This window comes from Saccostrea cucullata, unplaced genomic scaffold (assembly GCF_032062105.1).
Source record: "Saccostrea cucullata isolate Sc308-1 unplaced genomic scaffold, CSIRO_AGI_Scuc_v1 ctg8682, whole genome shotgun sequence".
NCBI lineage: Eukaryota > Metazoa > Mollusca > Bivalvia > Ostreida > Ostreidae > Saccostrea > Saccostrea cuccullata.
Window position 1 is genome coordinate 16587 of NW_026929437.1, and position 20965 is coordinate 37551.

A 20965-nucleotide genomic window follows, 5' to 3' on the forward strand; every position below is an offset into this window, starting at 1 on the left:
AGATTAAAAAACAATGTCATGGACCCAAAATAGCATTGACGTCATTAAATTTTTGATTATCGACTAGAAAATGTCGTAAATATTGTCTCTTAAAATATTGGGCGATTCTACCACATATTTAAAAATAGATGTTTTTTTTAATGTGTTTGCTTTTTAGCTCACCTCGACGAAGTCGAGATGAGCTTATGCTATACCCCCGGCGTCGGCGTCGGCGTCCCAAGTTAAAGTTTTAGGAGCAAGTCCATTCCCAAGTAACTATAAGCCCTACCCAGACCAAACTTGCATGGATGATGCATCTAGGGATGTACACTACAAGACTTGCTTCGGATGCTGGATCTGAACTACATTTTCCAGATGAGTGACCAGGTTAAAGTTTTTGGAGCAGGTCCATTCCCAAGGAATTATAAGCCCTACCCAGACCAAACTTGCATGGATGATGCATCTAGGGATGTACACTACAAGACTTGCTTCGGATGCTGGATCTGACCTACATTTTCCAGATGAGTGACCAGGTTAAAGTTTTTGGAGCAGGTTAAAGTTTTAGGAGCAGGTCCATTCCCAAGGAATTATAAGCCCTACCCAGACCAAACTTGCATGGATGATGCATCTAAGGATGTACACTACCAGACTTGCTTCGGATGCTGGATCTGACCTACATTTTCCAGATGAGTGACCAGGTTAAAGTTTTTGGAGCAGGTCCATTCCCAAGGAACTATAAGCCCTACTCGAACCAAACTTGCATGGATGATGCATCTAGGGATGTACACTACCAAACTTGCTTCGGATGCTGGATCTGACCTACATTTTCCAGATGAGTGACCAGGTTAAAGTTTTTGGAGCAGGTCCATTCCACAGGAACTATAAGCCCTATTTGGACCAAACTTGCATGGATGATGCATCTAGGGATGTACACTACCAGACTTGCTTCGGATGCTGAATCTGACCTACATTTTCATTCCCAAGTAACTATAAGCCCTATTTGGACCAAACTTGCATGGATGATGCATCTAGGGATGGACATTACCAGACTAGCTTCGGATGCTGGATCTGACCTATATTTACATTCCCAAGTATCTATAAGCCCTAGCTAAACTAAACTTGCATGGGTGATGTATCTAGGGATGGACACTACCAGACTTGCTTCGGATGCTGGATCTGACCTACATTTTCATTCCCAAGTAACTATAAGCCCTAGCTTAACCAAACTTGAATGGATGATGCATCTAAGGATGGACACTATCAGACTTGCTTCGGATGCTGGATCTGACCTATATTTTCCATACAAGAGACTTGGTTAAAGTTTTGGGAACAGATCAATCCGAATGAACTTGAAGACCTTGATATATGCAGTATTAACAGTTATGAATATTTGTTTACACTATACATATACATATTTTTCACGCTACAGGCTTAGAAATGTGTATATGCCATGTAAGGGGTTAAACACAACTTGCAAGAATATTGTTGTTGGGATGAATACTAAATATTAAGAAAATATGATTTGAGATTTGCATTACTTAAACTGATGACATTCGTCGAGGTGAGCTTCGTAATCTTTGATTACCTATGTTTTCCATTCTAACATTAAACACTTTAAAACGTGACGTTTACTTGTGACGCGGTGACAACCAATATGTTTAATGTTTTAAACGTCTATAAAATATATTCTTTGAAACATTATTGAATGAAATTTTGTAATTTTGATTAGATTAATTTTTATGCATCTTTTGGTACATAATATTTGATAATACGACGCCAAATATAAAAGAACACAGTGATATTACTTTTGGATCAACCCTCGTATACAGGATAATTCTTCAAAAATATTCTTCTCAAGAATAACAAAGCCGTAATTGGTTATATTTATATGGAAGCATCCTCAGGTAGTGCAGATACAAGTTTTTTCAAATCATGACCCCCGGGGAAGGACAGGGCAAAAATGGCCAACCAAAGTTTTACAAAGAATATATAGGAAAACTCTTTAAAAATATTCTTCTCAAGAATAGCAAAGCCATGTTCTTCAATTAAATCAATATGTGTTTATCAATTTGATTTGAAATTCCTTCGAATACAAGTACTTTGTGCAATTCTTGCCCCACAGTTTAATTTCAAATGATGGAGAACCCTGCATTATTTCTTTGAAAATTTCATGGCTCCAGGGTCAGGACTTCTGGTGTTAGTTCGGGGCTTAATTGATATTCTTGTGAAATGCATTCTTTGTAAATCTTTTCTGCTCCTGGCGATTAACGTAATGAATTAATTATATAGTTATGATGATGAAAAGTGCTTCTCCCAAATCTGTGAATTTCATTGCCCCTTGGTAAGGTGTTTTGGTGTTAGGGTGGGGCTCTAATGATTATATAAATGTTGTGAAAATGCACAAATTCTTTAAAAAATTTCTCTTCTGCTCCTGGGTATTAAGCTGATTAACTAAGTTCATAGTAATAAGAAGGAAAAGCGTCTATTTTTCCAAAATTATGAACTTCATGGGCCCCTGGGTCAGGGGTTCCATGGAGGGTGGGGTGGGGCTTATGCCCCTCTTTGAAAAATGGAGGGTATATTGCTTTGCTGCTGTCTGTTGATTAGTCTGTCTGTCGATCCATCATCCGTTTCCTTCCTTTTTTCGCCGTTGTTACACACATTGAAATAATATTTTATATACAAATTGATCATAAGAATTTCTAGGTCAGGTTCTGTTTGGGATACAATTGAGCAATTTTGGATTGAGTTATGCACCTTGGATTTAGAAAAATTCCAATTATTTGGGGGAGGGGGAGCATAAGTGTTTTACAAACATCTCTTGTTTATTATTTACTGAAAAAAAGATTTTTAAATGTTCTACTCTGCTCCTGGGTATTATGCAGATGCAGCAAATACATATTTATGATAGAGAAAAGTTTCTCTTCCCAAATTGTGAATTTCATGGTCTCTGGGTCAAGGGTTCAATGTGTGTTTGTGCGGGGAAGAGGGGGGGGGGGCTTATTTATTATTTTCTGAATAAAAATTAAATGCTATTGAAATATTTTTTTCCACTGCTCCTTGGTATATGTATTATTTAAACAAACTCAATACATACATATAGTTATGATGAGACTCCTGAACTTGCAATTAATTGATTGATTAGCAAAAATGCATAAAACCTTTGAAAATTCCTCCTCTGCCCCTGAGTTTTAAGCAAACAAACTAAACAATGTTAAATGCAACTATCTTTATATATATTAAGAAACAAAATGAAAATAAAAGTTTGGTTTAAATGAGCAAAACATGCTCAAAGTCAGATTCTTCCCTGGAAAGCATTGTAAGAGATTGACCTAATGATTATTTCTATGATTAAAAAAAATTGTATTTGTATGAATAATATGTATCATGTTTTGCAATGGGGTGTTAGAGTCGCTAGTAAAAGATTTATGAATGACAAAAGATTAGATACACTTGTTTTATACTTTATCAAAGTGAGCAGAGAGCAAGTGTGTCTTATTGTCATAAGTGACAAGTGGCCAAAAGCCACGTTGTATACCAAAGTCTGCGTGTTCTGAATTGCAGCACCAGGCAAATGACAAAACGTATTTGTAAAAATTGAATACCTTACACACAATAGACAAGTGTCAATTTTATATTGTGCATTTGTTTCCATCCCTGTAAGATTTCGGAAAAACCAGTATAATGCAAAGGAATTTTTACTATATATCAATTTCTTCTTTTACAGTGGCTGATGATGACTCACCATTGAAGTCATTTATCAGGATAAACGCTGCAGATTTGAAACCAGACCCGGGTAGTGCAACTGACATCTCCGACACAAATGAACAAGAAGACAATTTGGAGCAAGGAAGTACTGATAAAAACTCTGAAGTAGTTTATAGCCGAGAAGAAAAGAAAGAAGAGAACGTTGAGAGGTCCATTTCTCCAACTGAAGGCAAAGAAGAACAGAATACAGTAGAGACAATGGCCAGTGTTCTCTCCTCAGAAGCACAAGAAATGTTGAAGGATGAAATTTTCCAAAAAATCTTGTCTGAAAAAGAAAAATTCCCAACTGTAAGCTTGCTGGATTTTGCTGGGCAGTTAGCATATTATGCTTGTCACCAAATTTACGTAACACCAAAGGCCTTCTTTATTCTTGTGCTGGACATGACTAAGAGGTTTGAAGATGTTGTGGATAAAGAGAAAGATAACCAAGAAGGATCAATCTTTTCCATTTGGACTTACAGAGGTAAGACACTTATAAAATGTCAGATGTTTTAAGGTAGTTACCGGTATTAAGTTTACGCATCCATTTGTGGTTTTGTTCATCGACAATACACATTCATTTATCATTTTGTTTAGTAGCATGTTTCATTGAAATTGGTCTAGTGGTTCTTGAGTAGAAGATGAAATTGTGAAAACTATTACAACAACAACAATGACAAACAACGGACAATTTTTTTATCAGAAAAACTGACCATGACCCTAGATGATTCTCACAAGTTCAAGGTCACTAGCAGAAAATGTTTAAATCCTTGTCGAGGCCATATCTTTGTAATGGAGAATAACTGGGAGCTCATACTTGATACAAACTTTAATTTGCTTGTCATGATCTGCGGGTGTGTTCTGACCTTGAACATGGTCTTTTTCAGCGAGTTTAAGGTCACCAGCAAAAAACGGTTTATTAAGCTTGTCCAGGTTAAAACTTTGTAATGAAATTTCATTGGAAGATCATTTTTGATACACAGACTATTAACTATCCATGGATGTTCATGTGCTTGACCCAAGGTTAATAAAACAAATTCAACATCACTGGTAAAAAAAAATTTTAAGATTCACAAGAGGTCTATGATTTTCTAAAGGATAAATTTTTCATTTCTTTTTTTTACCTACAGAGTACCAGACTGTGTCCGTTTTAGCAAGGTCAACTATTCAAAATTTTTATATTTTTTTATATCTATGTAAACCTTTGACCTCTTTCTGTGGTCTCATTACCTGGGCCATTATTTACATAATTTGAATCTCAGAACGTACTCCTAAGCGAAATCATAAATGGTGGCAAGTTTCATGTACTGTTATGTTTTATTTAAAAAATAACAACCAATGAAATTTGTCTTTCTGATATTAAAATAAATCAGGTATTGCTAAATGGGGTTCAACAATCAGATGGGGTTATTTTGTATGAGATGATGATCCCATTGGGTAATCATTTGTGACGGGTATCATTTCATGTCAGTTGTGGTGGGTATAGTTTCATTTCGTTGGATGTGACCCATAAATTGTCCGTCAGTAGCCAGGAATGCGGCTAGGTTAAGGACTCCCAAATGCAAAGGTATATCAGTCTATGCAGATCTTCCGGTAAACGATTATGACATCATGGTGAAACTGTACAAACAATATTCTTTTTCTTTACACTCTTGTATACTGTAATTTCTCATAATTATTGAAAACATAAATTGCTGTTTAACTTATCTTGTCATTATAACTCTATTTAAATGTAAAATCAAAGCCAACTTGATCTCGCTATACGGACAGAGATGGCATCATAGACTAGTTTGACATGCAGTTTCTCTGTACTTGAGACGCAGATCCGGCTATTATTGCAATTTGTAAAAATGAAAAAACAAATTAAGCGTGATCTGACTAAAATTGAGTCATATTTTGAATACATTACTCAATTTTTCACGGTAATTGAATTTATAATGAATAGTTCTCTTATAAAGCTGCAGTCATGCACTTAAACATACTACAATCACAGGCACAACCCCTCGAAAATCTCAAGAGTTCAACCATATCCGCTTAACTATAAATGATGATATTTTATACACATGTAGCTACATGAGTATAAAATATCATAATTTATTATTTACCCTATTTTTTTCAAAAGTGCTTGGAGTAAGTTGTGCACTGTTGGTTTTTTCGTACTTTTACATTATTAGCTCACCTGAGCCGAAGGCTCAAGTGAGCTTTTCTGATCAAAATTTGTCCGTTGTCTGTCGTTGTCGTTGTTGTCGTTGTCGTCGTCGTCGTAAACTTTTCACATTTTCATCTTCTTCTCAAGAACCACTGGGCCACTGGGCCAATTTCAACCAAACTTGGCACAAAGTATCCTTGAGTGAAGGAGATTTAAAAATGTTCAAATGAAGGGCCACGCCCTTTTCCAAGGGGAGATAATCATGAATTTGTTAAAAATTAATGGCATATTTAAAAAATCTTCTTCTCCAGAACCGCTGGGCCAGGAAAGATCAAACTCATGTGGAAGCATCCTCAGGTAGTGTAGATTCAACTTTGTTCAAATCTTGACCCCCGGGGCAAGGGTGGGGCCAAAATGGCGGACCGAAGTTTTACATAGGAATATATAGGAAAAATCTTTAAAAATCTTCTTCTCCAGAACCACTGGGCCAGGAAAAATGAAACTCATGTGGAATCATCCTCAGGTAGTGTAGATTCAACTTTGTTCAAATCATAACCCCCGGGGCAAGGGTGGCGCCAAAATGGCCGACCCTAATTTTACATAGGAATATATAGGGAAAAACTTTAAAAATCTTCTTCTCAAGAACCACTGGGCCAGGAAAAATGAAACTCATGTGGAATCATCCTCAGGTAGTGAAGATTCAAGTTTGTTCAAATCATAACCCCCGGGTCAAGGGTGGCGCCAAAATGGCCGACCCTAGTTTTACATAGGAATATATAATAAAAATCTTCTTCTCAAGAACCACTGGGCCAGGAAAGATGAAACTCATGTGGAATCATCCTCAGGTAGTGTAGATTCAAGTTTGCTCAAATCATGACCCCTGGGGCAAGGGGGGGGGGGTCAAAATGGCCGACCCTTGTTTTACATAGGAATATATAAGAAAAATCTTTAAAAATCTTCTTCTCCAGAACCACTGAGCCAGGAAAGATGAAACTCATGTGGAATCATCCTCAGGTAGTGTAGATTCAAGTTTGTTCAAATCATGACCCCTGGGGCAAGGGTGGGGCCAAAATGGCCGACCCGAGTTTTACATAGGAATATATAGGAAATATCTTTAAAAATCCTTCTCCAGAACCACTGAGCCAGGAAAGATGAAACTCATGTGGAATCATCCTCAGGTAGTGTAGATTCAAGTTTGTTCAAATCATGACCCCTGGGGCAAGGGTGGGGCCAAAATGGCAGACCCAAGTTTTACATAGGGATATATAGAGAAACCTTTTAAAATCTTCTTTTCAAGTACTTCAAAGCTATGATTAGTGATATTTATATGGAATCATCCTCAGGTAATGTAGATTCTAGTTTGTTCAAATGATGAACGCCTGGAAAGGGGGGGGGGTAAATTCAAGCCCGATGTGCTCAGGTGAGCGCTGTGGCCCCTGGGCCTCTTGTTTTAATGCGTATAATGAAAATTTACGAAGTTTTTCAAAAGACAGCTAAATTTAAAATAATTCCCGGGCATGGGGAAGTTGCTCCCAGCAGTTTTCAGGTTAAGGAATTTGTCTTAAAGGAAACACAATCAATTTCATAGTGAAAAATTATCCATATATTGTTGAACTTTTACGATCTTTGTACCTGTTTATGTATTTTTTAGCTCACCTGAGCAGAAGGCTCAAGTGAGCTTTTCTGATCAAAATTTGTCCGTTGTCTGTCGTCGTTGTCGTTGTTGGCGTTGTTGTTGTTGTTGTCGTCGTAAACTTTTCACATTTTCATCTTCTTCTCAAGAACCACTGGGCCAATTTCAACCAAACTTGGTACAAAGTATCCTTGGGCGAAGGGGATTCAAGTTTATTCAAATGAAGGGCCAGGCCCTTTTCCAAGGGGAGATAATTATGAATTAGAGAAAAATTAATGGCATTTTTAAAAAATCTTCTCAAGAACCACTGGGCCAGGAAAGATGAAACTGATGTGGAATCATCCTCAGGTAGTGTAGATTCAAGTTTGTTCAAATCATGACCCCTTGGGATAGGGTGGGGCCAAAATGGCCAATCAAAGTTTTACATAGGAATATATAGAAAAAAAATCTTTAAAAATCTTCTTATCAAGAACCACTGGGCCAGGAAAGATGAAATTCATCTGGGATCATCCTTAGGTAGTGTAGATTCAAGTTCGTTCAAATCATGACCCCAGGGGGGTGGGGGAGGGTAGGGGGGGGGGCCAAGATGGCCAATCAAGGTTTTACATAGGAATATATAGGAAAAAGTTTTGAAAATCTTCTTCTTAATAACCACTGGGCCAGGATAGATGAAACTCATGTGGAATCATCCACAGGTATGTAGATTCAAATTTCTTCAAATCATGACCCCCTGGGGTAGGGTGGGGCCAAAATGGCCAATCAAAGTTTTACATAGGAATATATAGGAAAAAATCTTTAAAAATCTTCATCTCAAGAACTTCTGGGCCAGGAAAGAGGAAACTCATGTGGGATCATCCTTAGGTAGTGTAGACTCAAATTTGATCAAATCATGATCCCTGGGGATAGGGTGGGGCCAAAATGGCGGATCAAAGTTTTATATAGGAATATTTTGGAAAAATCTTTAAAAATCTTTTTCTCAAGAACCACTGGGCCAGGAAAGATGAAACTCATGTGGAATCATCCTCAAGTAGTGTAGATTCAAGTTTGTTCAAATCATGACCCCCTGGGGTAGGGTGGGGCCAAAATGGCCAATCAAAGTTTTACATAGGAATATATAGGAAAAAATCTTTAAAAATCTTCATCTCAAGAACTTCTGGGCCAGGAAAGAGGAAACTCATGTGGGATCATCCTTAGGTAGTGTAGACTCAAATTTGATCAAATCATGATCCCTGGGGATAGGGTGGGGCAAAAATGGCGGATCAAAGTTTTAAATAGGAATATATAGGAAAAATCTTTAAAAATCTTCTTCTCAAGAACCACTGGGCCAGGAAAGATGAAACTCATGTGGAATCATCCTCAGGTAGTGTAGATTCAAGTTTGTTCAAATCATGACCCCCGGGGGAAGGGTGGGGCCAAAATGACCGATCAAAGTTATACATAGGAATATATAGGAAATATCTTTAAAAATCTTCTCAAGAACCACTGGGCCAGGAAAGATGAAATTCATTTGGGATCATCCTTAGGTTGTGTAGATGCAAGTTTGTTCAAATCATGACCCCCGGGGGTAGGGTGGGGCCAAAATGGCGGATCAAAGTTTTACATAGGAATATATAGGAAAAATCTTTAAAAATCTTCTTCGCAAGAACCATTGGGCCAGGAAAGATGAAACTCATGTTGGATCATCCTCAGGTAGTGTAGATTCAAGTTTGTTCGAATCATGACCCCTGGGGGTAGGGTGGGGCCAAAATGGCGGATCAAAGTTTTAAATAGGAATATATAGGAAAAATCTTTAAAAATCTTCTTCTCAAGTACCACTGGGCCAGGAAAAATGAAACTCATGTGGAATCATCCTCAGGTAGTGTAGATTCAAGTTTCTTCAAATCATGACCCCCGGGGATGGGGTAGGGTGGGGCCAAAATGGCCGATCAAAGTTTTACATAGGAATATATAAGAAAAATCTTTAAAAATCCTCTTCTCAAGTACCACTGGGCCAGGAAAGATTAAACTCATGTGGAATCATCCTCAGGTAGTGTAGATTCAAGTTTGTTCAAATCATGACCCTGGGGGTAGAGTGGGGCCAAAATGGCAGATCAAAGTTTTACATAGGAACATATAGGGAAACCTTTTAAAATCTTCTTTTAAAGTACTTCAAAGACAGGCTTTGTAAAATTTATAGGGAATCATCCTCAGGTAGTGTAGATTCAAGTTTGTTCAAATCATGACCCCCCCCCCCCCAGTTTACTTTCAGTTCTGATCTGATCTGTGTTTTTCCCTAGCCAATTGCTCAGGTGAGCGATGTGGCCCCTGGGCCTCTTGTTTCTAATTTTAACCAAGACACATGGCAAACAGCTGATGAACGTAAAGTCGCTTTGGCCAAACACGGTTAAGACGTACCCCATATATACATATGTTTTTAGTACAATTCCTTTTGCACTTGCAAACTATTTTGCCCCGTTTTAAATTCGCCCAATCATAGTGTTGTTTAAGAAATTATGCTGTATAATTTGAATTCGCACCATTTTAAATTCGCCCAATCAGGAAGAGGACTAAAGGGGCAAAAATAAAGCGGGGGCGAAAAATTTCACTGTTTACAGTATTTGATAATTATTGATGGGTTTACAAAAAATGAAGTCATATTCAAGTAATTCTGCTAGACTATTGTAAAACCAAAAATAAAGGTATTGATTGAAGGTTTTTTACTTTCCATGTTTTTAATATAAAGCAGTAGAGATCCACACTTACCAGAGACACAGACCTGTTTGTTTTTATTAGGGTCCTAAGTTGTTCTTTTAGTTTACCAAATTTTGTTTTCTTTTAGATTACTTGAAGTTTTGGATTACCTCAATCAAGACATTTGGAGGCAAAAAGGCACCACTGTTTCTTGTTGCCACACACACAGAAACAAAATCTACAGATGTAAGTAACCAGGCTAATAGAAATGTGAATTACAAAAAATAACTGAAACCAACATATTTTGAGAATGCACTATTACAGTTAAACTTCAAAAATACAAAAGAACCAAAATTTAATTGACAGTAAATTGTATCACATATTATATACTGTAAATGAATTATATTTAGAAGTACGATATATGGCGGAAATTGGATTTTGAACAAGTAAGCGTGGATTTGATTTGGTGCATATCATAATGCTTTTTTTGTATGTGCGAGGCATATAGCGTTGTTCTTGAATTAGGGGAGATTGCTTTCCGCTAAAAGTGCTTAAAAGAATATACAGCTAAATTTAATACGTTTACAGTATTTTGTATTGCATCCTAAATTTCATATAAATTGTAATTCAACAATGGATACCAGATCTACAGTGCAATTGAACTCAGTTTGACCTGTGCACCACATTTAATACTGAAATACCTGTTACTGCACATTTTCAAACATCGACACATAATTAAGTGGTTTAGTTTACAAATATGAATTGATATTTTATACATGCTTTATTTACTTCTTCAGGAAATAGAGAGGTACTTTGGGGAGTTCTGGAATGCTGTTCCAGACGAGGACAGAGATTGGTTAAGTGAGTCTCTGAATGATCGGGAGTATGCAGTGGGTCTAAAGGAACTTAATGATAACACTAAAGCAATGCTAGAGTCAATGAAAAACTCCATAGTGGAATTATTTACGGATGAGAATACTACAAAAATTGAGTTGCCTTCTTCATGGGCTCTAATGGAGCAGTTATTGTATGAAGGAGGCTGGAAGGTTTTGCCTCTGAGTGAAATCTCAAAGCTCAACTCATCTCTTCCTTATGAATACCAAATCAAAAATGATGAAGAAATGACCAAATTTTTAAAATGTTTCCATGATAATGGTCTTCTTTTGAATTTTGGAGAAGCAGAATTGAGGGAACATGTTATATTAGATATTCAGTGGCTTGCTAATGCTTTCAGCAAGGTAATCGCTGATGAAAACCATATCAATAAAGATTGTAAAAGGAAATTGATTAAAGAGTGGAAATCCTTCAACAAAACGGGGGAACTTAAAGATAAAGTGATAAATGCACTGTGGAAAGATGAACCCTCTTTCTCGAAACATAAAAATGAAATTATGCCATACATGGAGAAACTTCAAATGCTGGTACCTTTGAATGTACTTGAGGCTGTATCAGAAGGTGGCATGTCATGGTATGTCCCATGTATGAACAAAAAGCAGTTTAAAGCTGACTTGTTTCATAATAAATGGGAATGCTCATCCATTTTGTGCTATCGATTTACTTCCTTTGCCATGTTTGTGTTCTACAGACTGGTGGCATACTGCATAAGTCTTCTAAAATGGACTGTTGCAAAAGATGAAGACAATGAAGGAAGTCTATGTCTTTATCAAACAGCAGCAGTGTTTGATCACAATGAACACACTGTTGTTGTTGGCATATGCAATGATGATATTCAGTTGCAAGTGCTTAGAATCAAAGACTTGCCTGTAGACAAAGAAGTATCAAATGAAATTGGAGATTCCATTGAAAAAGCAATAAAAAAACTGACTGAAACATTTATTGACACAAAAATATTCCACAGAGGATACAAATGTCAGAGCATTATTTGTAATGAGGAAGATCGTTCTTTCACACTTGCAAGTGAGCTCTCCAAAATTAAGGCTGAGAAAACGCAGTGCAAGTGTCAACTTCAGGAGAAACATATGATAGATGTACAGACGACTTTGAGTTTTTGGGAAAAGGTAAATATTTTTTCATAACTGTAATATATCCCTAAATTAAATAACAGCTATGTAAAATCACCTTATTTGTCCATCATCTTTTTCCTACAACGTTGTCAAAATAAAAGTGATTGTGAAGTATATATCTCAAAGATATCATATTATTGTTTTTTTGTTTCTTTTAATCATGAAAATACTTAGAACTTAAAACATCCATTTCACCTAAAATTGCACAATCTGATGAAAATGTTAAATTTGTTAAATTCCTCTAAGCTCACAAATAAAATCATTGCAGCACTAAATATAATTTTACTGAAAACAAATACTGTAAATTTATTATATGTAGCGATGTACAATATTTGGCGGAAATTGATTTTTGAACGAGTTGTTTAGATTTGAATAACCGCATTTCTCAATCTTTTTATTTACGTATACAATCATGTATGTGCAAGACATTTAGCATTGTACTAGAATTAGCGGAAGTTCCTTTCGGCCAAAATGGCTAAAAAGAATACACAGCCAAATGTAATACATTAACAGTATCATTTTTTTGACAAACTCTAGATCTGATTTAACGTTAACAAAATATGTACACAATTTTGAAACTTCTGTTTGTCTCTGCTAAGTAAATTTATCCAATTTCATAAATAAGGGTTCATTCTATTTCAGGCAAAAATGAGCGTTCCTAAAACTCTAGTGGCCTCTGGTGGACATGACCTTGAGGGACGATCGAGATTCGCAAAACTTGGAATGGCAACAAACGATGTGTTAAATCAGGCATACAGAGATATACTGGAGATGGAAGTGCCTCCATCTGATATTGAAAAGAAAGCTAAAACATCAGCGGTTTACAAAAGATTGCGCCCAGAGCAAGAACATCTCTTGCTAGATGCTAAACATTCGGGATATAAGAACTTTGACATTTCATTAACATACACATTAATCAGAAACATTTGTTCGAAGATCCCTAAGCCAACAAAAGGAAAATGGGGAGAAAACAACATGCCTGCAGCAGGAGAGGTGACAGTCGGTGACGATATCGAGAGAATCAGGATAATCCGAAACAGTTTGACTGCACATGTGAGCTCGGCCTCTACCTCTCAGACAGAATTCAATGACACGTGGTCAATGATGTCTGATATCTGCCAAAGATTGGAAATTTTCACTGGAAAGAAGTACTTAGATAACCTGAATACCATTTATAAATTGACTCTAAAAGATGAAGATGCTTTGTTGAAGAAAGTCATGTCAATTATGGAAAAATTAATGTCAGATATGCAAGAAGTAAAGTCAGATGTGAAAAAATTAAAGCAAAATTGATGCTTATAATGCATCGAACAAACATGTATGCAGAGTAACTAAATGAAAAAAATGAAAATCAGCCTTTATCAATTGTAAAGCAATATAAAAATCATATTTTGTTGTTCATGAAAATCAAAAAATACATGTAGAAAGCGGTTATAGGGACCATGTGAGAGGAGATGGGTTAGCAAAAGGAGCAGACATTTCAAAATTATACCCATATTACAATATTTGATTCATAACCCTCCAATCATTATTCAATAATAGTATGATTTGTATTTCTTCAGGATAAATGTTCTGTTTAAAGTGTTTTAATAGTTTCTAATCTATGTACAGCCTTCAGAAACCCTCGCTAACGTATTTTTAAGCATTAAACAGGATTTACTTCCCTTCTGACTTGAAATGGCGCAGATGGATGGCTAAATAAGTTCTGGATGTGGAAGTATTTGGTAATGATGGACAATGATTGACTTACCAAGAAGCATTCCTCTTGGATTACAATAATCATGGTGCTCAAATCATTGAACATATGTGAAAAGCTTAACATTTTATGTGCTTTTTATCCAGCTATTACAAGATATTAAAGAAATAGAATGGAAGCTATGTAAATATACCCAGAAAATATGGAAAGCAGGCTTACCAAAATAAAGAACAGTTCTATTTAACATTTTAAATGAAACATGCGTTCGGCGTCCAACTCTCCGACAAAATTCAATAACAGTGGGCCTTGTGCTTACGAATTCTGTTCATTCGCTATTTTTATGGAATATCACCCGTAGTCAAGCTATGGTACCATTGCTGCGTTGGAGATAATGGCTTCATCATTAATCTGATAATAGTCTTTTTAACAAATGTATAGCATTAAATCAGAATCAACTAATTTAGATGAAAGTATTATGTTATAGGACTGTTAAAATTCAAGATAGTTTAGAGACAAATAAAATGTCTAAGAAATAGAAACAATAATCAACCGTAATGAAAGAGCTACAGATCAGGAGCTTTTTGATTATTGTGTAGGATATTAAAGAATTGCATGTTTTTCTTTATTTCATAAGAATGGACAGTGATGGACAGTTCCTTTTATGTGAATGTGTATCCTATACTGCTCGTACCTATTTTAGAGTAGGTGCAGAGTTCCAATTTGTATGGAAGTGTCGGACAAGACGGGAATATTTTCATCCACAAATGCAAGTTTTTAAATACACAGATTTGCGATCCAACTTTGTTGCCTGTGTTGATATGTTCATTTCATTTTGCTTGTGTATTATAAACTTATTATCAAGTGAAGTGGAATCAAAATATTAACAAAATGTTACATGTTTATATGAGTATACACGTATTTTATATTCTCTTTAGTACACAGATTTGCAATCCTTCTCTGTTCCTTGTGATATGTTTATTTTACTTATGTATTGTGTACTTTTTATCCAATATGCATCTTATTAATTTACGGAACGTTTTATGATAATCAATATACATGTGTATTTAAAATTTATGACAATATAACTATACACTTTTTACATGCTTCTACCGAGCAGCGTGGGACTTAAAATTGGTGAATTCACTGAAAATTGTATTTTTGAAGTCGATCGTGAATGATGAACAGGGTCACCTTGTTGATAAATTTGTATATCAATTAACATTCAAATTAATATTAATTGTTTTTCTACCTTTGTTAGACGAACTATTGGAACTTATTGGAGCTTCTTGTTACACGCTTTTATTGAGCAGCATGAGACTTAAAATTGGAGAAAAACTCACTGAAAATTGTATTTTTGAAATCGATTGTGAATGATGAACAGGATCGTTGTGTTGATAAATTTGTATATCAAATAACACAAACTTATATGATAAATTTGTATATCAAATAGCACAAACTTTTTTTCAGAAATCAGCAATATTTCTAATAGATTTATAATTCATTTGGTAACCTGAATAATGTGAACCAAGTATGGTGGGAAAATTTTATAAGATTTTGTCATAAGATTTAATATTTTTGCAAAACTTCTATAAATTATATAGAAAGCAAAATAAAGTCTCATATATAAGTACTGAGGAAAACCTACAATTTCTTTACGTTTTAGGGATTTATAATTTTTGTCATTTCAAACCAGAATCAGTCAAAAAATATATATCAATCCATGCATCAATTTTTAGCTCACCTGGGCTGAAGGCTCTACCAGCTTTTCTGATAACATTTTGTCCGTCGTTCCTCCGTCTGTCCATTTTTCATATTTTCGACTACTTCTCAAGAACCAATGGGCCAATTTTAACCAGACTTGGTAAAAAGCATCCTAAGCTGAAAAAAAGTTTAAAACGTTAAAATAAAGGGCCTCTTGCAAGGGGAGATAATCAAGAAAAGACAAAAAATATAGGGGCCATTAAAAAATCTTCTCAAGAACCACTGGGCCAGGAAAACTAAAACTTATGTGGAAGCATCCTTGGATAGTGTAGATATTCAATTGTAAAATTCATGACCCCTAGGGGTAAGGCGGGCCGCAATAGGGAATCCAAGTTTACATAGACATATATAGGAAAAATCTTTTAAGAATCTTCTTTTCAAAAACCACTGGGCCAGGAAAACTAAAACTTATGTGGAAGCATCCTGGTGTATTGTAGATATTAAATTGTTAAATCATGACCCCCGGGGGTAGGACAGGGCCTCAATAGGGAATTCCAAGTTTTACCTGGAAATGTATAGAACAAATCTTTAAAAATCTTCTCAAGAACCATGGCACAGGAAAGCTAAAACTAATTTGAAAGCATCCTTGGGTATTGTAAAAATTAAATTGTTAAATTCATGACCCCCGGGGGTAGGACAGGGCCACAAATGGGAATTATAAGTTTTACCTGGAAATGTATAGAACAAATCTTTAAAAACTTCTTCTCAAGAACCACTGGGCCAAGAAAGCTGACACTTATGTTGAAGCATCATTGTGTAGTGTAGATATTATATTGTTAAAATCATGATCCCGAGGGTAGCGCAGGGCCCCATTAGGGAATCCAAATTTAACATAGATATATTTAGGAAAAATCTTTTTAGAATCCTCTTCTCAAAAACTGGAACAGGACAGCTGAAACTTATGTGGAAGCATCCTGGTGTATTGTAGATTCTAAAGTATACAAATTATAAAGGGTAGGGGTACAATATGTATAGCAAGAGGAGAAATCTGTTAACGAACTACAAAACCCAAGCTAGTAAGGTGAGCGATGTGACCCATTTGCCTCTTGTAGCTAATAGCCCCCGGGGGTTGGGCGGGGCACAATAGGGAATCACAGTTTTACATAGAAATATAAAGGAAAAATCTTTCAAAATCTTCTTCTCAAGAACAACTGGTTCAGGAAAGCTGAAACTTATGTGAAAGCATCCTGGGGTAGTGTAGATTCTAAAATCTTCAAAAAGGATTTCAAACTTTTACATAAAAATATATAGGAAAAATCTTTAAAAATCTTCTTCTTAAGAACCACTGGGCAAGGAAAGATGAAACTTATGTGGAATCATCCTTGGGTAGTTTAGATTCTAAATTCTTCATATCATGACCCCCGAGGATTGGGCAGGGCCACAATAGTGAATCAAAGTTTTAATCTTTGAAAAACATTATATTTTGTTTCATATCAAATGTTCTTTTATTGAGATGTGTGTTCTAAAAATCATTTTGTTTGATTTACAATGTACATAAAAAGATATGTGATTTATTAAGTGATAAAACACAGGTATACATAAGTTAGGTCAGCTTGGGTAATAACAATTATTGAACTATCCATGCTTGTCCAGTCAATGTGTTAATTCTAGTAAATATACTAATAATTGGCAGCTTGATTGAAAAGTTCATCACTAATGAAGAAGTTCAACTACTTGTGTAACTGTTTTCATCTTCATATCCTCTTATCTATCGAATTCTTATATATATAAAACCCTAATCATAATTATGTCCAGTTTGATTTATAGAAAATAATAACTAATTCTTTTTTCTCTATTTCTTTCAACCATAAAACAAGATATTTCACTTGTATTAAAGATAAAAATTGGATGACATCAGATAGATAATTCATCTATATAAAGACATATACCGCCAAACTTTGTCTGAATTTTACTTAAAAAATACTATGATATTTAAAGAAAGAAGATAAATCTCATGCCGTTGTCCTTGAACATTAAACAAAAAAATAAAACTTAATATAATTTAAAGTAATCATAAGTAAAAATGATTATTTGAAGGAAAGGTAATCAGATGTAATTGATTACTCTAAAAAATGCCTGTAATCAGCCTGTAATCGATTACTTTTAAAATTCAAAGTAATTGTAATTTAATCGAGTACTTTTGAAAGTTATCGACCCCATCCCTGGTATCAAATAGAAATATCTAATGATTGATTGATTGAATATTGTTTGACATCGAGTCGGCAATTTTTCAGCCACGTTTCGGCGGAAAAATATCTAATGTATAGTAATGATGAGGAAAAGTGCTTGTTCTAAAATTGTGAATTTCATTGCCCCATTGCCAAGGTTAGGAGTTTTGGTGAAATGGTTGTGCTCTTTTGATTATTTAGTGAAAATGCGTTAATTAATTTTCTGAAAATCTTTTTCTGCTCTGCTCCTGGGTATAAAACAAACTTACTACATACATACCCCGGTACATTGTATTTAAAATGAAGAATGGTACCTCTTCTGATATAATTGAAACTTTCATTACTTCAGGGTCAGAGATTTTGGTGTTAGAGTGGGGCTGTATTGATAATAATAATAGTGAATGTGCATAAACTCTTTCAAAAACGTATTCTCTGCTCCTAGGTCATCTTCCCAAGTCAAGAGTTTCTGATCCGCTTCGCTCCACATAAACCCTTGACCGAATAGGCTAAGTTTGACGGGGTTTACTGTCACGCCATCTAGTGAGATTACATATTTTGAACTCTCCTGACCTCTGCTATTAGCCAATCAGAGTAAACGAATTCAAAAGCGAATTCGAGATAATATTGGTAGTCGGTAATAAATTCAATATAACTCAACTAAAAAACTGAGACAAACCTTTAAAAGGGCTTTCTAATGAAAAATACGTTATCATTGGAACTAAAACTGACGTGTTTTTCTGTTTACGATGTAGTTTCAGTTTAAATAAAACAATGATTTTGATTGGTTCCTGTAACCTTGCATGAGGCCATTCAGAGAACGCGTTTCTAACCCCGTCAAACTTAGCCTATTCGGTCAAGGGTTTATGTGGAGCGGATCAGAAACTCTTGACTTGGGAAGATGCTCCTAGGTATTAAATTAACTAACTTACATACAAAGTTATGGTGACGAAGGATGCTTCTTCTTTAATTGTGAATTTTATGGCCCCTGTGTCAGGGGTTCTGGTGTAAGTTTGGGGCTCTAGTGGAAATTTATTGATTCTTTAATAATTTTCTTCTCTTCTCTTGGATATTAAACAATATACATAGTAATGAAAATGAAGTGTAACTCTTCTAGGATTGTGAATTACATAACCCCTGGGTCAGGGGTTAATGTATTAGGAAGGGGCTCTATTTATTATATAGTGAAAATGCATTAATCCTTTGAAAATCTTCTCCGTGCCTGGATATCGGTATTAAACAAACTAGCTACATGTATATACATAGGTAAGACAAGGAAGGTGTCTCCTCAAAATTTATTACAGGTGTACCTTGCTCCGTGGTGTCAGGGGTTCTTGTGTTAGGACGGGGCTCTATTTATTATTTTGTAAAAAGGCATGAATTCTAAAAATCTTCTCCACTGCTCCTGAGTATTGAGCAGATGTTGCATATATATTTATGATAGGTATTGGTTCGTCTTGCAGAATTGTGAATTTCAAGGCTCCTGGATCAGGGGTACAGTATGGGGTTCTGGTTCAAGGGTGGGGCTCTAATTATATGAATTAATACATTGAAATTCCCTCTTTGGTGTTATTCAAATATTTATGATGAGTTAAGGATCCTTTTCCAAAATTATGAAATGTTTCGCTCCAGGGTCAGGGGTTCCTGTGCAGAGCTGCCAACATTCTGAAATGACAAATAACAAGGCGGGGTCTAGGGACCACCTAGGCCCCTTGCTGCTGAAGATGTTTTGTAAATGGACATGCAATCTGAGGCATGTTTCCATTTTGTTTACTTTAAAACATTGACATGAATGTGATCGACCTTCTAAAACCAAAACGATGATACAAGCAAGCGTTGTAAGAATCAAAAATATATTATAAAAAGTAGAAACTATAGACTGCCAGCTATGAAAATGCCGGTATTATAAACTTTGAACAAGAAAAACTGAAATCGGAAGAATAAAGAGAGAAATCGCGAGGCGTATTTTAGACGCTGATTTCGTACGCCTTATGCAAAAATCGTAAGGGTTGGCAGCTCTGCCTGTGGTTTGGGTGCCCTACTGATAATAACTGAATATCACTGATAAGTTGAAATGTATTTTTTGACCCCTTACTATGCTTATTGGTAACCAAACTTAGAATTCTTAGCGTTTAGTTATGATGAGCAATGTTGCCTCTTTCAAAATTGTGAATGTCTTGGCCGCTGGTTTAAAATATGAACCAAATTCAGTGATTAGAAAGTCTTTGCATGATGCTCAGGTGACCTATAAGGCCGATTGACCTTTTGTTATACTTCACCCAAGATTTCAAGGATTATCAGCATTTAACTTAAGTGACATTTTGACTAAATTCTCGGTCACTTAAAATTTTAAGATACTCTCTCACACTGTATGTACAGTAATTAACTTTACAACTTTAAACAATTAGCAGAGACAAAGTATGGTGTATTACCCTTAAATGTTTGTGTGCCTGTCTGTGTCTCTGTCTGTCTGTAACAAATTTTTCTGTCTTCTCATTGCAAAATGCTTGAAATATCAGTGTACTTTGTACAGTGTACATCCCACTATACATACTAATAGCGATAAATGGGAAGTATGTCTAAATAAACAGAGTATTAAATGCCTACATATCTGTTATGTATTTAAGTTCCATTGAATTTGATCCTAATAGGGATTGAATACCTTAAACATGTTAAATTCAGGTTTGGTTTCGATTAAATGACAACACACATGCTGTATATGTATATCATTATTAAATGTACAGAAAGCATCCTTGGGTAAGGGGATGCAGTTTATTCAAACGAAGGTTCAAGCTCTCTTCCACGGGGAGAAAATCATGAATTAATGAAAAATTAGTGGTACTTTTTAAAAACTTTTCTTTAGAACCATTGGGAAAGGAAAGAGGAAGCTCATGTGGAAGCATTCTCTGGTAGTGAAGATTCAAGTTTATTCAAATCATGACCCCCTGGCAGTATGGCTGTGCCACGATGGCCGATCAAATTTTTATATAGGAAAAATATTTCAAAATCTTCCACAGAACCATTGGGCCAGTAAAGATGAAACTCATGTGGAAGCATCCTCATAGTGTATACTCACGTTTGTTCACATCATGACCTCCGGGGGGAAGGGCGGGCCACAACGACTGGTCAAAGATTTATATA

The 20965-nt window shown here is 35.6% G+C and overlaps 1 protein-coding gene across 1 annotated transcript; it reads left to right on the forward strand.

Annotated features, from left to right (window-relative positions):
* Positions 1 to 3378: 3378 nt before the first annotated feature.
* On the forward strand, positions 3379 to 14363 carry LOC134280824 (uncharacterized). The gene is made up of 4 exons (XM_062763274.1): positions 3379 to 4210; positions 10327 to 10424; positions 10976 to 12196; positions 12845 to 14363. The coding sequence occupies exons 1-4, from the start codon at positions 3664 to 3666 to the stop codon at positions 13493 to 13495; spliced, it is 2517 nt and encodes an 838-aa protein (XP_062619258.1). The 5' UTR covers positions 3379 to 3663; the 3' UTR covers positions 13496 to 14363.
* Positions 14364 to 20965: the final 6602 nt, after the last annotated feature.